We start from the raw sequence: 17,451 nt of genomic DNA on the forward strand, positions 1-17,451 counted from the left end.
TTCCGTGCGCTCGGGGGCCCCCTGCTGGTTGGTGTGGTAATTTCGCCAAAGCGATATAGGAACCTGTAGCCACTAGATGGCAGCAGATTTCTTTCCTCATATATCTATAATTGACATCATCTGTTCTGATCGGGAGCTCTAATCCGTCACACTAGGCACCTTTTCCGTTAAAGATTCAGGTAACGTCCTCCCCAAAAACATATGTCTTTTGTGAATTTGTGGTCACTCCTATTACGAATGAACTCTCTGGACTCAGGAAAATCTGCAAAGTCTAGTCTAAGGGGGTTTTGGACGTGAGGAAGGTGAATGTTTTCACTTTCAGGATTAATATTGCGCAATAAGGTAGAAGTTGTCATAAAGTTAAACTTATGCAACTCATGCATAAGTTTAACCGAGGGACATCAGATGCTTTGTGTCAGCAGAGATGCCCAACACTGTTTGGACAATCCTGTTATCCGTTGCACGTATTTGCTTTCAAAAGGGGAACTGATTATGAAAGTAAAACGCTCCTCCTCTTTTAAATCTTAACTCAGCTATCCCGCCAGTCCCTTTGGACTGGACACCGTGTGGGTCAGAGAGCTGGAGCACCCTGAGCACAATGGAGAAATCAACAAGCAGACAGAGCAGGAAAAAAGTTGTAGCAGTGGTGGGAGGTGGTTTGGTAAGACAAGAAACTCAAAGTGAAGTATTATTAATGTGCTTTTTTTTCACGCCGTGTGGCCTTTGACTTTCACACTTTAGAAAGTGTATTTGCATTTTAAAGGCTTCATTTAAGGGGAAAGATTGTTTAGCAGTGGGTATATGCAGCTTACATATTAATATTGTTACTTGTTTGACCATAAGAAAATTATGTATACAAGACCATGCAGAATGGGATTGCACAAAGTTTCTACAATCTATCCTTTAGGTTGGGGCACTGAATGCCTGCTTCTTTGCAAAAAGAGGCTTTGATGTGGAACTCTTTGAAAGTCGGAAAGGTAGCAGTCAAAGCATTTTTTTCCTTTAAACTTTGGTTTTCTCTGTAATTGCTATCATCACACACTACTCTCTGACAAATATACCCACACACTAAAGAACATTACACGAACGTGTAAAACCTGTGCATGTGGTCTCTGGTCAGATATCCGACGTGCTAAGATTGTGAAGGGGAGAAGCATCAACCTGGCCTTGTCTCATCGAGGCCGGCAAGCACTGAAACATGTTGGACTGGAGGAGAAGGTATGCCGATTTATTCACTGTTTAAGTAGTAAAGCAGAGGTAAGGCAAAGTTTACAGGAGGGGGGCTTGGTGACCCCCTGCCACAACTCCCCACCCCTCCCACTTGTTTATTGGACCAAATGAAAGACCAAAGTGCATGGAGGCAAACCTCCTTTTGATTTCTAGCAACAAAATAGCATGAAGCCATTCCCCGGGAAATCTCCCACTCTCCTATTTTTCTTTCTTTTTTTTTGCTTGAGTCCACTCAGGATGCTTTATAATAGCATCTAAGGTCACTGGCCCTTTTTTTGGTGCTCCAAATTTGCTGCGCTGATCACGTCATGAGCGAACTCTGCATCAGTCCCTTATTTTTACACATGCATGACTTTTCAGGTTGACAGAATAAGGCCCGCTCCGCCACATTTTCACATATACTATAAAGGGCAGACACTGAGTCACAAGCTGGCTGTCCATAGATTGCCCTTGTTTAACTTTTGTGCAGAAATGTCTGCCGTTATTTATCCCCAATGGTCCAGTTTTAACATTTAAGATGTTCTGCAATTTTTTTCTTTCTTAGATTGTTGCCAAAGGAATCCCGATGCATGCAAGAATGATCCATTCGCTGAATGGGAAACAGTCCCCAATCCCTTATGGCAGGAAAGGCCAGGTAAGCCTTACCAAGTGCATGACTGCTGTCAGATAAGTACAGAATTTTCTAATTCTGTGATGTCTCACACTTACACAAAACCAAAAAGTCTAAATGAACCAGATTACACTGTGAAGACTGATTAATGAGCAGAAAATATGTTACTTATATGATATGCTGCTCATTACTGTTTCTTTTTGAGGGCTGTTTAACTGACTGCACATCCATTTTCTATCATTAGTTTGCTGAAAAATAATGTTACATAATAGTCTGTTTTTTGCTAAACATACTGTAAGAATTGCCTCATGTGTACAGATACAGCCTGCAGATGAATAATTTACTTTGCTTGCTAAATCTCCCCTGTGTTAAAACGCGTACCCCCCCCCCCCACACACACACACACACACACACACTGGTAGTTGTTTGGTGAAGTAACACAAGAATTCACCAAAGGATGACAACTACAAGTGACAGGCTGTGCAGTGAGACTTGAGTTTTTGTCACACGACAGTATAGAGTTTGTTTGCCTTTACAGACTGCAGACTTTTAGGGTGTTTGGAAGCTGTTGTTCGATTAGAGTGCTGACAGTATGGCGAGGATTCTTCACCTCGTGGTTGGGGAAAAAAAACAAAATTATACAGTGAAGATAGTGAAAGCAGAGGCAGGCATTCTAAACCCTAGAGACTTCCTGTTTCCATATGAAAATGAGCAGAGTTGATAAGCTGTACCTGTACAATTGCACTACATTACAGATTGTTCTCCTTTCAGTACATCCTGTCGGTAGACCGAGCCAATTTGAACAAAGAGCTGCTAACAGGTAAGAACATAAATAGTGTCTCTGGAAGTGAGATGACATTACCAAGCAACTGTCACACCAAAATGGAATCTTTATCAGCCAAACGCTGAGTCTTTGTTACAAGGAAATGAGTCAAAATGTTTTTTGTTTTTTTTTTGGCATAGGTTTTCCTTCTTTCCGACATACAGCCTATATGGGCAGTTTAACTTGTTGGGGTTCAAATAATACAGGGGTGTCAAACATAAGGCCCGAGGGCCAGAATCGACACCACAAAAGACTCCAATCCAGTCGACTGGATGACTTGGATGGGACAAACTTTGGACTTTTAATAGCATTTTCATAAGTTTTACAGCCGTTCCTCATGATCAATTGCTCCCTTGTAGCTATTAACACAACGTCAAAGTGATTAATTGATAAATAATTAAATGAAAATAAATTACTGGAGGAAAAAAAGGGACATTCTTTCTGAATTTAAGCCCAGTCATACTGACACATTTTTCAGTTATTACAGCAGCACTTTTTCATCATGTATTTATGCATCTCAGGGATTTAATGTGTACTTAATCTTTTCTACAATGACAGAAAGGCGTGTTTCACCGGTCCACCCCACTTAAGATCAAAGTGGGCTGCATGCAACCCACGATGTAAAATGAGGCACTGAAATAAGACATAAATGTTACAATGACATGTTTGCCACACCTGACCTGCAAATCCCAAAAGACACAAAAATTTCAGATCAAACTTAAAGTAGAGCACATGAATTAATCAGCATTTAACAAGAGTCCCAACTATATGTCTTGTCATTAAGTGCTTTGTGCTGGCTAATGAGCTTTGATGATGAAAAGTGATGCAGAAATAAACAAGTGGATTCGTTCATGTTAAAGGATACTCTCTTTCAGCAGTTGTCCTAATTTTGTTTGATTGTTATTGAGCTGAGCCTCGACCACCGCAGATGCCCGCTGTGCAGTAGCTTTATGCACGCCTTCGAACCGGCTGAGTGCGTCACGTGACGTCAGAGGATATGTTAGTGTTTCAGCTAAAAAGGATTTTGCCTAATATTTAATGAAGAGCCTCAGTGTACGTTTGGAGATAATGTGCGACAGCATGGGTCTACATTTAATTAGATTGCCTGCTCGTGCTGAAAGAGAGGCTGATTACAAAGCCGTCACTCTTATCAGGGTCCATCCAGGCTTCTGGAGCGAACGCCGAGATAAAGAGATTTTGGAAAGTGTGACAGCCTAAACATAGGTTTTCATAAAACCACTGTCAGCTGTGCTGTGTTGTTCATGAGATTCGTCCTAATTGCCATGAGGCCGTATTCCCTCAGTGGCTGAACATTTCCTGATTGTTTTAATGAAGTATAGAGTGGTCATATTAAACTGATGCTGTTGTGTCATGCTTGCATCAGTGCTAAAAAAACAGTTTTTGTAACATTTTTCCCCTCACAGCGGCAGAGACATATCCAAACACAAAGATGAACTTCGACCACAAACTGCAGGACTGGAATGCTGAAACGGGCCTGATGACCTTTGCCAGGTAAACAGTCACTAATCTTATACATGCCACATGCAGACAGTCACCTAAGGAGAGGGTCTGCACTTTGGGATTCTTTGTTTTAACTCTGGATTTATTGACTATGGGCCTGTACATGTTAAACGCCTAAGGCTGGAGTTGGTGAAAAACAAGCTGTACTTGAAACCTTGTGGTGGGACTTTCTAGTTGCTCTGTAACTGGTTCTGCTTGAAGTAAATGTGACAACTCAATTAACACTGAAAGACCTCTGGGTGTCATAATCCGAGTGAGTGTCTGCTGTTTTGGTGTGTGTTGGCTGCCTGTCAGCTACTCCTAAGTTTAGTTTTGCCGTTCGTGAAACAATACTCAACTCACCTGCAGCTCGCTTTGCACGTCCTCTGCCACTACTGTGGCTGCACAATCATCGTTGGCTATCTGCCATCACTCATCCACTCAGGCTACACGCTACAGCCGCATCCACGTCACCTGCCTGCCATTGTCAATCACTGGGAATAAGGATTGGATCAACCACCTCTCTCATCCCGCTTCGCAGCCAGGACACTCCCTTCAAAGAGTTAATTTCCCTTCAGCTGAAAAGTAAGCCATTGCTCCTAACTCACTTTTAGCCAGTGGTCCACATGTCAGAGACTCGCATTACATTTTCCTTGTTTCCAGTTTTGTTTCCCTGTGTTCAATAAAGCACTGTCAACTGCTCGTCAGTTGTCTCTAGGGTCTGTTTTTGGGTCCACTCTGACGTATCGGCCTTCTGTCCACTGACAGTACAGAATGGCCTAAAAGAATCAACCCAGCAGATCTAATTCTGACCACAATATCCAAACAAGTTGCCATTATCGGTTGGCCTGAGTGGGCCTCCAGTTTCTGTGATGTAAACCCATGACAAGGAGGGGGAGATTCTTTCTGCAGTTCAGGGGCTCTGTTCTGAGGTCACACCTGCTGCTCACCAGCCTCCAGCCTTCAAGAGCTAAAGAAAACTTTTGCTCATTCAGCCTCTGAGGGAAGAAATTAATAAATCTGTGTCGAGCTAAGCGTAGTGTGGCCGAATTTGTTGTCGATTTTTGCACAGGAGCCCTTTGCACGCCTTATACGATCAAATGAATCATCAACTGGCATCACGGGACAAGCCTGGTTCGTTTGAGGATTTAGTCTCTCTTTCTCTCTCTCGATTGATAATCATCTGAGGGAGAGAGGCTGAACAAGACCATTAATCTCATAAAACAATGTTCCAATCCTTCCCTGTGTCCATTTTGCCATCTCTGGAAAAAACATCCACCATAAGCTCCACCATCCACCTCTCTCTCCTCCTTATCCTCCACCCGAACCTATGCAGATCGGGCGATCTTGGCTCACTTAGGAGGAAAGAGAGAGGTGCTTTTATGCCCGTGAATGTTTCTATTATGGGAATCCAGATCATTTTCTTGCTGCATTCCTTCTTCGGCCAAAAAATTACCCACCCCCGTAATTTCAGGGATACAGGTGGAAGGCTCGTCGATTACTTCCAAACCCTGTCTCCCGCTACCAGTCACCCTTCGCTTCAACCAGGTCTCCAGTTCCCTCCATACTCTTATAGATTTTGGTGCTGAACAAAACCTCATCGATCTTGAGTTAGTCAAGCAGTTGGACCTCCCACTCATCCCCCCCTACCGGCCACTGGACTAAACAGCCAAGTTTTTGCTCACATTCACACCAAACCAAGCCCATTTGTTTATTCTCCTCCGGAAATCATTGGGAATCCATTTCATTATTCAAATTCGCTTCACCCGACACCTCTTTGATCCTCGGCTATTCATGGTTGGAAAAGAAAAATTATCATTGATTGGGCCGGCAATAAAGTAGCTTTTTGGAGTCTCTTCTGTTTGGCAGATTGCTTACAATCGGCCCTACCTACCGGTTCCTTTGACTCATTGCCACCTGCCAACCAACCATCGGTGCTATCCTCTGCTCTGAAGGAGTACCATAACCTACAGGAAGTAAAGATAAAGCTGTGTCTCCTCCTCCCCACAGGCCCTGTGATTGTGCCATTGACCCCCACTCCCTCAGTTTCATGATCCAAGTGAGTTTCTGCTGTTTTTTTTTTTTTTTTTTGCCATGCTGGTTCCAGCATCCACACATTGGGGTGGAGGTTCATTTCTACACCTGTGGTCCATCAGTGGCAATCAGCAGACTGGCTAATTTAAGACCAGCTCAGCCTTCCACTCATTGCCTGTCTGTCAGCTACTCCTATGTTTAGTTTTGCCGTTCCTGGAACAATACTCAACTCACCTGCAGCTCGCTTTGCACATCCTCTGCCACTACTGTGGCTGCACAATCATTGCTGGCTATCTGCCATCACTCAGTCTACACGCTACGGCAGCATCCACGTCACCTGCCTGTCCTTGTGAATTACTGGAAATAAAGGATTGGATCAACCACCTCTCTCATCCCGCTTCTCAGCTGGGACACTCCCTCCCTCCACGGAGCTCATTTCACTTCACCTGCATTTCACGTCAGAGACTCATGCTACATTTTCCTCAACTCACCTGCAGCAGTTTCCCTGTGTTCAATAAAGCACTGTTAACTGCTAGTCAGTTGTCTCTTCAGTCTGCTTTTGGGTCCACTTCCACATATCTGCCTATTGGCCTCTGACACAGAATCTTTTTAGACATGATCAACATATCCATGCCGTAAAATATTAACACAGGATGCACGAGCACAAACTCCGCTCAGTCTGATCAGAGGGTCCTAAATTGAAAGGAGCCTTATCTATAATGTGTTTAACAACAACAACAACAACAACAAACATTTGATGTGTATGCTGCCCTATCTGCTTGAATGAGTCACTGTGAAGTTACTGCACTTAAAAAACCCCACTTTGATTAAAAGAAGTCTTTTGTAGGCTTCAAATGCCACCCAGTCTCACACACCTTATGCATCCAGGGCACGTCTCTCCTGTTCTGCTGTGGCTGAACTGCAGCAGGATGTATTTGCTCTCTCAAGTGTATATAATTTAAAGCACACGAATAATCTGCTGGTCCTGTCTGTAGTTGCATCATCCCATACTAGGTGGGAAATGTACAACAGAAAGCCATCGGCATGAAATGCGTAAATGCAGATGACCTCTAGTCACAGAGTGTGACTCCCTTAAATCCATGCAGTGCTGCAAATGTAAATTAAAAACAATCTGAAGCCAGACTCTCATCATTACAAAACTAGATGCTGTTAGATTTACTATGCACTGGGTAATTATGCACGGCTTTATAGCTGGTCATTAACAATAATAAATCCACTTAGCTAATATTGTTGTAATGGTATTTAAGCAACTATCTGTATTCAGATGTTCCTGTGACCTAAACTCTCATTACTGTGTAGACTGGAAACTGCATTCAAAGTATGTATGGCAACCAAATGAAAGATTTAATGATCTTTTATCAGGAGTGTTATCATTTTAACTCCATCTGCATCAGGACTAAAGTGGAGCCCTGACTCCTCACGCTTCTTGACTTAGGATGTTGGCTAATGGAAGTAATACTACCATATCCCTCTACTGCATGACTTTTTAATTTTTTGGGGAAAAAATATTTCTCCCTATTTTGGGGGAGCTTTAGGGTTCCTAATAATATATCAATCATAAAATTTGACCCCCCCCAAACAGATATTGGTTTGTTGCTTCAAGGCAACACTGTGCGATAACGGTAGTAAAATGCCAAGTTATTCTATAATAAGTTGTATTAGTACAACAAGAATGAACAAATAAATAAACAACAAATAAACAATGTAAACATTTCACAGAACAATAAAACACCAAAATGCATCCAACATTTGACCCTAACCACGCACACGCACACGCATACCTTGTGTTTCCATCACTTTTGGGGACATTACATTAACTTACATACATTTCCTGGAGACTTACCCATCACAAGTCCCTGCCTGAACCTTACCCTAACCCTAGCCTAAAATTGAATGATTTAACCTGCAATTTGTCCCCATAAAGTAGGCGAGACCTCACAATGTGAGTGTGTACACAAATTTGTGTCCCCACAACAATAAGTAATACACGACCACACACACACACACACACACACACACACACGCACACACAGCAAAATTGGTATGGCCCGGATCAGGCTCACACAATGTGCTTACACATGGCCCACATACCACAAAGAATGACGGCCCTTTGGTGGCCCAGACCTGGTTTGCCAGAGGTGGCCCACACATGGGCCAGCACAAGGCCAGTTTCAGACACACTGGTGGCCCTGTGCTGGCCCATGTTTGGATTAACTCTGGCAAACCTGATCTGGGACACCAAAGGGCCGTCATTCATTGCGGTATGTGGGCCATCTGTAGGGGATGTGCAGCCACGGGCCAGTTGTAGACAAACTGCTGGCCATGTGCTGGCCCAGAACAGTTTCAGCTCTGGCCCCAGATGTCAGCCTAATGTGTAACATGCCACATTCACCCACTTTAGCTTAACTGAGTGCTTCCTAACTACATTCATACACATTCACATTCTTGACATGCAGACCGGAGGAGCCAGGGATCAAACCACTAACCTTCCGATCAGTTTGTAACCTGCTCTACCACCTGAGATATGGCATGCCATCGCATAAACGGTGGCGTCATTGCCAGACCTAGCACACATCTGGTTGACATACACTCTGCCAAAACACCAGTCAGTCAGAAGTGCCAGCTTGATGCCAGATCTGGGCCAGACCTGTTTTCTGTAGGCCTGGGCCACATAAACCAAGCCACAATCAAGCCATTTATGGCAAGCCATCACATAGACAGTGCCATCTATGCCAGGCCTGGCCCATATCTGGATGACATACGTCTTATCATGCCAGAAGTCAGCCAGCAGTGCCGACTTGATACCAGATCCTGGCCAGACCTGCTTGCTATGTGGGCACTAACACAGACACAGTTACTTTACCAACTGACCCCTGAGCTCCTAAGTGTCCTTCAAACCTCATTCAAGGATCCACTCCTCTACTTCACTGTCACTTCCTGAAAGCTCACTTTCTGAGGACAGAAAGTGCACATTCCCTTGGTTTCCTTCCATAAAAGGTATTTACATCCATGTCCTGTAATTATGAGCAGATTGTAAAGTAAAAAACATTGACTATGATCATATAAATGCACACAAACACATCTCTACACACATGCTAATGCATTATATTGCCTGAAAGAAACTGGGCTAACTACGCAGTGTTGCCTTGAGGCAATGAATGAAAATGAAAAGTAACAGTTTTACTGCATAAATAAATTTGCTGCTAATATGCTTCTTAACGTATTCATGCACATACAAGTATTTTTAATATACATTTATTTTACTATAAACATGTAAAAGAGTGATCTTTATCTTGCCTCCTAATGGAAATGTCTCTCATGTAGTGTAGCTTGTGGAAAGGGGTCCACTACGGTGGCCCTGAAGTGCAAATCACACCAACAAATTGCTAAACACAACAACAAAATTGAGAGGCCCTGAAGTGCAAATCACACCAACAAATTGCTAAACACAACAACAAAATTGAGAAACACAAAAACAAATGGAGAATCACAAAACAAAATTGAGAAGCACAAAAACAAAATTGAGAAGCACAAAAACAAATGGAGAATCACAAAATCAAATTAAGAAGCACAAAAAAAAATTGTCCAAAGACATGCAGCTTGAGGGGATAGGTTAATTGGAAAATCCAAATTGCCATTGTGTGAATGTGCGAGTGAATGTGAGTGCGAATGGTTGTCTGTCCCTGTGTGTTGGCCCTGCGACAGACTGGCGACCTGTCCAGGGTGTACCCCGCCTCTCGCCCTATGACAGCTGGGATAGGCTCCAGCGCCCCCCGCGACCCTGAAAAGGATAAGCGGAAGCGAATGGATGGATGGATGGAAAAACAAAATTGAGAAGCACAAAAACAAAACTGAGAATCACAAAAACAAAATTGAGAATCACAAAAACAAAATTGAGAATCACAAAAACAAAATTGAGAAGCACAAATACAAATTAAGAAGCACAAAAACAAAATTGAGAAGCACAAATACAAATTAAAAATCACAAAAACAAAACTGAGAATCACAAAAACAAAATTGAGAAGCACAAAAACAAAATTGAGAAGCACAAAATCAAATCAAGAAGCACAAAATCAAATCAAGAAGCACAAAAACAAATTGAGAAGCACAATTACATTAAGAAAACCGGAAAGGGTAGGTACCAGTCGGCAACAGGAGACATCACTGATTTTTGAATCACTGAATATTGTGTATGTTGGAAAAGTGACAGAAATGCTGGACACTATTTGTAAATGGTTTTATTAAAGAAAATTTTTAATGTTTCCTTTTGGTTAAATGTTAATATTTAAATCCATGCCAGTTGCTGTATATTATGAACAATATTATATTCAATTTAGCAAGAGGGAAAGGAAACACTACTAACATTAAAAAATGAAGGAAAAACAGAAGGGCTGGAGCACTCAAGTAAGTCCAAAGGTTTTATTAGGTGCAAAAAAAAGGAAAGAAACTAACGTTTCGACACAGTGTGTGTCTTCGTCAGAGTAACTCTGACAAATGTCATTACAAACTGAAGTTCAGTTGGTATCTAAAACCCAGCTATGTCCTTCAGGGCCAAATACAGTTCTGTGGCTGATTCCCAGTCTTGTGGCTGCTGCAGTGTGTTTTGTTGTACAGCCTGTTGTAAATATTCCTAAATGTTTGGATCACCACACAATCCAACCAGTAGCCCCTCCTCGGGAAACACATCCAGTTCCCTCTCCTCAACAGCAAATCCACAGTCTCTTGAACCATATCTGCAAAATGAAAATAGAACAGTGAAGGATTTTTGCTGACAATATGGAACTATATAAATCAACGCATGCAGTGACATGTTATAAACTGCTCTATCATACTTATGTGTAAAATTATGAATATATATTAACCAACTTAAGCAATAACAACACCTTGCATTTAGTTTGATGCAAAAGGTTAATTCATTTTCAAGGTTAATTCAGGCAAGAGAGAGTTCGTTTGGAATCCCCCCTGGACACGATGCAAGTCTGCTTGGCCGGATCCTGTGTTTGTTCCAGAGGTCTATGCATTCATCCAGGCCTTTCTGTAGAACCCCTCTGAAGCAGAATCTCAGCAAGCATTGGTGTTCGTGGCTTCCATTTAAGTTTCCAGAGTCTCTTAAGTCTCCAAACAAGTCCATCCAAAACTGAGACCTGGGTATATAATTAATATTTAAGAATCAATTTAGCTTTGTTCTTGGTCATTTTATAGGGTTTGTTACATTTTGGTCCCATTTAAAACATGCCACAAATGGATGTCAAACAAAGTAATGCATATTAGTTTTCCATAAATATTGAAGCGACCCTGCAGTAATGTTCTTGTTAAAAATGCTGTATTCTTTTCACTCTGTTCTGTGTGTTGATTGTGAGGAGTGGAGAGTTTGGTCTGAGTTTTTCAATTTGTATTGGCGTCGTTAAATCTAGGCAAGCATACTCATTTCGGCACAACAGCTGACGGTGACCATTTTGAGTTCCTGCAATAAAGTGATGGCTGTTAATGTCTATCTCATCCAACTTTTCAACACGTCCAGCAGGACGCTACTCTATTTTCTTAAATGCATGTAAAAAAAAACAAAAACGATCTGATCAGCTTTCACTGTAGCTTACACCTACCAGACACAAATGTACCCACCTTCCTCTTCTGAAATAAGACCACCATGACTCTATGCGCTGATTCCCAGTAGATGATCCGTAACTGTGACTTGACGATCCAGCATAATAGTCCGTGTGCGCGTGACGGAGGGTACACTGTATTGCTGCCATAGTCCCATTCTCAGTCCCGAAGTATGTTCGTAATCTCATTGGTATCACACCAAGACTCTTTACACAGTTTATATAATTGTGAGCTATAACAGCCGGGTTGTTGTTTGTTGCTCCACACACAAGCCACATCAGTCTTGTTAAGATATTCATTGTGTGTACTCATGTTGTACAGTGTTTAACTGCATTATGGTTACTGTGGTTTAACAGAGACAGTATTGATTATGAAATCTACATTGATCAGCCAGAAGGTTATGAAGAGGGAGAAGGGCTAGTCTGTAGATTACAAAAATCCTTGTATGGGTTAAAAGAATGTGGTGGTATCTGGAATAGGATCTTGCATGAATACCTAACAGCGAACAGTTTCAGGCAAAACCCAGCAGACCACTGTGTTTATACCAAAGAGACAAAAGATGGTAAGGTGATTATGATCATCTGGGTGGACGACCTGATAATTGCTGCTGGCAATGAAAAGGTAATGAAGGATGCGAAAGAAATGCTTTCAGTCAAATTTAAGATGAAAGACTTGGGCAGACTTAAGCATTTTCTGGGTATTGATTTCACTCAGTCTGATGGATGTGTAACAATGTCACAAGAAACCTATGTCAACAAGATACTGATGAGGTCTAACATGCAGAACTGTAAACCCAGAGGAACTCCCTGTGATCAGAAGTTGTGTTACACAGAAGGTGCTACTAAGATAAGAGATGTGAGGATGTATAGAGAGGCTGTAGGCAGTCTTATATACCTTGCATCAGGTACCCGTCCTGACCTGAGTTTTGTGGTAAGCAAGTTTTCGCAACATTTCCATGAGCCTACAGAAGAACAGTGGGGAACTGTGAAACATGTGTTGAGATATCTCAAAGGGTCCAAAGATAAGAAGTTGTGTTTTAGAAGAAACACAGATGAAAATTTGGGTCTAGTGGCCTACAGTGATGCTGACTGGGCAGGTGACACTGCCGACAGACGCAGCACTACTGGTTACTGTGTACGTCTATGTAACAACAGTTCTTTAGTTTCATGGAAGACCAAGAAACAGCCCACTGTGGCGCTCTCTACCTGTGAAGCAGAGTATATGGCTCTGGCTTCCACAATGCAAGAGTGTATATATTTAGAACAGCTTTTGAAAGGTATAGATGACTACAGCTACACTCAAACAATAGTGTACGAGGACAACCAGGGAACAATTGCCCTGGCTAAAAACCCTGTGAGCCGACAGAGGTGCAAACATGTGGACATTAAATATCATTTTGTAAGGTCCATTGTAAATGAAGAGAAAATGTGTCTGTTATATTGCACCACTGAAGAAATGGTTGCAGATGTTATGACCAAACCTGTTTCTAAGCTAAAACTTGCTAAGTTTGCTAACGTTATGTTTGGTGCTTAAAAGAAAAAAGGAGAGAAAAAGAAAAAAGGAAGTGTGGTAGAGATTGTACAACTGTTTATCGTTTATTGTACAACTTTTCTTTGATTCCAGCAACCTGAGTACAAGAGGGGGTGTTAAGATATTCATTGTGTGTACTCATGTTGTACAGTGTTTAACTGCATTATGGTTACTGTGGTTTAACAGAGACAGTATTTTAGTTGCCACCACAAGGAGGCACTGTTTCATTGTAAGAGCACGGATGCTGCGTCATCACGCCCCTAAGAAGAAAAAAAAAAGTATACCACAACGAAAATGGCACCCATGAGAAAAGTTTTGCCGCATGTTGATGAGGAATAAAGTTCCCAAAATATTAAGGACATTTTTGCCTCCGTCGTCATTTTCCTTCGAGTTGATCGCTGTCGGTGCTGCAATACTCAACAAGTCTTCTTGAAAAGCCATCTATACATCCTGACAGGGCCAAGCCAAAGGGTTTCAGTTTATCATAGCCATCTACATGCCATATCTAATTGGGCCCCATGGAGTGATACGTGTGTCTTGTGAACCTCCTTCGAGTTCTCAAAGCGATTCCTTGAGGATTTAGTTGTCTCAACAGCCTCATAACTACATCACGCTTGACACACAGCTTGTGTTTTTGTTTGAGAACTTGCCACATGGTCCGATATCCAAACAATTGTCCTGGTCCTCGAAGCTCGGCCAAAATGGCACGCCTCACCTCAGGAAGTGGAGAATAGTTGCCTCGTCTGTACAGTCCAGATTCTTTTAATTGCGTTTTCAGTGTACGCATACTAATTGAAATGTCACGATTACACTTGAGCATATCCAGTATCACCTCATATGTATGTCCTGAATCAAAATATTCTCGAATAGCAACAGCTATGTTTGGGTCACCGCTAATGTTCATGTTTGAAAAAATGCGCTACAGGCAGAGTAACTTCCGGTTCCAAAGATGAACAGCGCGGACGTCCAATCAGTGATGTCTCCTGTTGCCGACTGGTACCTACCCTTTCCGGTTTTCTTAATGTAATTGTGCTTCTCAATTTGTTTTTGTGATTCTTCTTTTGTTTTTGTGCTTCTTAATTTGATTTTGTGATTCTCAGTTTTGTTTTTGTGCTTCTCAATTTTGTTGTTGTGTTTAGCAATTTGTTGGTGTGATTTGCACTTCAGGGCCACCGTAGTCCCCCCCCCCCCCCCCAAATGAAAGTCACACCACCTTCAACTCATCATTTTATTGGAAAGAGATGTGCCTGGTAGCATTATTTAAAAAAAAAAAAAAAGGTGTTTTTTTTTTTTTGAAGGGCCAGTGTGAGGCATGAAAATGTGGTTTGTTGCCTCAGGGCAACGCTATGCAGTAGAGGGATACACACACACACACACTCTGAATATTGTGTTGACATTCATGGTCAAGAATGAATTTCCAAAAAAATAGCGTTGTTAATATCTAAAAGAAATTTGTGTCAGGGCTCTGTCTGCAGGCGGATGGAGAGGAGGATCCAAATGCGAGACTCTGAGACTCTGGAATTGAATTGAGACTGAGAACCTTAGCTTTATTGCTGGCGACAAACGAAAACGTGAACAGAACAATGACACCGAGAACTGAACACACAGGCATAATTCTGAGGGTACGACGCGACACCGAGCATGGGAAAACACAGGGCTAATATACACAGGGTAGTAATGAGGAAATGGGCCACAGAAGGGAGACACAGCTGGGGGAGATCAGGGCTAACGAGACGGGGGAGCTAAGCTGCACACACTAACAAAAGACAAAGACTTTCACAACAAGACAGGAAGTACTAAACCAGATGCAGACATGACGCTGAGAGACAGACTAGCCACTGAACAGAAACTGCAATACACATGAGAACCCAAAACCTAAGAACTGATCCCTCACCAAGAATAACAGAAACAGATCCATAATGATAATAATAAACAGAGCACCAGAACATCAGAAAACAATCCATAATGCAAAAATAAACCAAAACATAATAAACTCAAAATACTGGGTCCAACGGACCCAGAACCGTGACATCTTGTATTATCAAGATTTTTTGGGTTTTGAGGTTTTATGTACTCCACCTCAGCTTTGATTGGTCAAGCACTTTAATTCTTGAGAAAACGCATCTAACATGAAATGAAATATTTGTCAGTCGTGTGTGTTGTTAATAATAAAGTAATAAGCTAACTGTTTTTTTTCTGAATAGATGGACAAAAACTGAAATGTTGTCTTCAGAACTTTCTGCCAGAAAGATTTTCTAAGATGTAGTTACAGACAAAGGAATCTATTCAAATCAAACCAGGCTATATATATTATAAAGTGTTATCATTAAGTTGAACTTGCTAAACTTTAACTAGATTAAGGTTAATGGGTAGCTAAGTAAAAGTTTTAATGACCACTAAATGATCATCATGTGGCTTTTGATTCTAATAATAGTGACATTCTGACATTGTAAATTTAATAGAAATCTGCTGTATCTAATGGAACATTCAAGAAGATACAGTTTAAGTCAACTCGGGCTTTGAGTCAGTAGTTCATTTGTGTCTCATTCAGACCTTAAGCTAATAGCCTCGAGGCTGAGCAGTTACCTTATTTTCTCAAGTATCAGAAAAGAGAGGCTTTCTATAAAGCCAAGCAGTGACAGCTCTGTACGCGATAGGACACTGCTTCCAGTAAGCCTTTGCTCATTACACGATTCAATTCTTATGGGTATTTTTTGTGTAATTAGGAACTCTGTGGCTTAATCATTAAAGCAGTTAATTCTTAAAAATAACCTCCATGTTACTTAGTTTTTAATGAAGTTAACTTGTCATGTTGCTAATGTGTTTCTCAGGTTGGACGGGTCCAAGGAGCAGGTCAAGGCAGACTTGATTGTGGGGTGTGATGGGGCTTTCTCTGCCGTACGTAAGCAGTTCCTTCGGCGTAGCCGCTTCGACTATAGCCAGACCTACATCCCTCATGGCTACATGGAGCTCACCATGCTACCCATTAATGGAGAGGTCAGCACGCTTCTAGTATTTGGCTCAGCAAAATTCATCTGCAGTGGTAGTTATCTTTCTGCTCATTTAATTTCTGCTGGCTGTCTTCATTATCCCCAGTTTGCTATGAAGCCTAATTATCTACACATCTGGCCACGAAACACATTTATGATGATCGCCCTGCCCAACTTGGTAAGTGTGAACTGATTTCTAAACTATATCAGTGAAATTAAGCAATTCAAGATTTGTTTATTTGTAAAGTTACTACTGCATATTATGTGGCAAGCTAAAGGAAACAAACACTAGCACCTTTCAGAGCTTGACTGACCTCTGGGATGTCCTCATGGAGTTAATTAGGCTCACTTCATAACTATGAAGTGAGGCTTACTCATCAGAAGTATCTTGGCACCCTGAGGTTCACCCTACTTTTCACACAGCAGTGTTGCACTCCTTCCCACCTGTGCCTCTGCATCTTTTTCTCTGACTCAACAACTCTCTGTCTTTCCTTTATCTGGTTAATCCCATAATGATTTGTCTGCGTGGCTGAATCAGCACAACTCTTTTCCTCGCCTAAAGGAGACTAGGTTAAGGCAACTGACTTTTGAGTGCCTTCACACTGTCACTCACTCCCCATTTCCCAGAAACACATTTCACACGGCTGTGAAAAAAATTGTCTTCCTTGCTGTGGATACCATGGTAACAGTGCTAAAATGTCCACGGGGAGGACTTTGTGATGTTGATAGATGACACCTGCTCAGAATGCAAAAATAAACACAACCTCAGTGAACTTCCATCCAGTGGTGTCTGGCATTCCGTTTACATTGAGGATGGAAAATTCTAAACTATGATCAGCAGGGAAGATTTCTCAAACATATAAATTCATCCTTCCATTCTCTTCTGCTTATCCTTTTTCAGGGTCGCGGGGGGTGGGGGGTTGCTGGCGCTTATCCCAGCTGTCTTAGGGCGAGCGGCAGGGTACATCTCTCGTGCATCTGTGGAAACCCACTGAAGCATTTAGACAAAGTTGCTGACACTTGCAATCTAGAAAGCGATGTGATTCACTTTATTCAAGTGTTTAGTGTGTGAGGTACCCGTTTAACTTCCTGACGTTTTAATGTCATCT

The 17,451-nt window shown here is 41.8% G+C and overlaps 1 protein-coding gene across 2 annotated transcripts in view; it reads left to right on the forward strand.

The window, feature by feature from the left end:
- Positions 1-111: 111 nt before the first annotated feature.
- Positions 112-17,451, forward strand: part of kmo (kynurenine 3-monooxygenase) — a 29,992-nt gene continuing 12,652 nt past the window's right edge. The window contains exons 1-9 of one of the 2 annotated variants that reach the window (XM_086258421.1): positions 112-179; positions 534-661; positions 908-977; positions 1,121-1,218; positions 1,775-1,864; positions 2,612-2,660; positions 4,088-4,175; positions 16,184-16,349; positions 16,449-16,520. In XM_086258421.1, the coding sequence (XP_086114547.1) occupies positions 599-661; positions 908-977; positions 1,121-1,218; positions 1,775-1,864; positions 2,612-2,660; positions 4,088-4,175; positions 16,184-16,349; positions 16,449-16,520 (696 nt within the window). In that variant the 5' untranslated portion in view covers positions 112-179; positions 534-598. Of the gene's footprint in view, positions 180-278; positions 303-533; positions 662-907; positions 978-1,120; positions 1,219-1,774; positions 1,865-2,611; positions 2,661-4,087; positions 4,176-16,183; positions 16,350-16,448; positions 16,521-17,451 lie in introns of those variants that run through there. The other variant, XM_086258423.1, reaches the window with a different exon arrangement.

This window comes from Aulonocara sp. 'chitande type north' Nkhata Bay, linkage group LG13, assembly GCF_057382095.1.
Source record: "Aulonocara sp. 'chitande type north' Nkhata Bay isolate Kocher_YH1m ecotype deep benthic linkage group LG13, A_spYH_male_GT1.1, whole genome shotgun sequence".
NCBI lineage: Eukaryota > Metazoa > Chordata > Actinopteri > Cichliformes > Cichlidae > Aulonocara > Aulonocara sp. 'chitande type north' Nkhata Bay.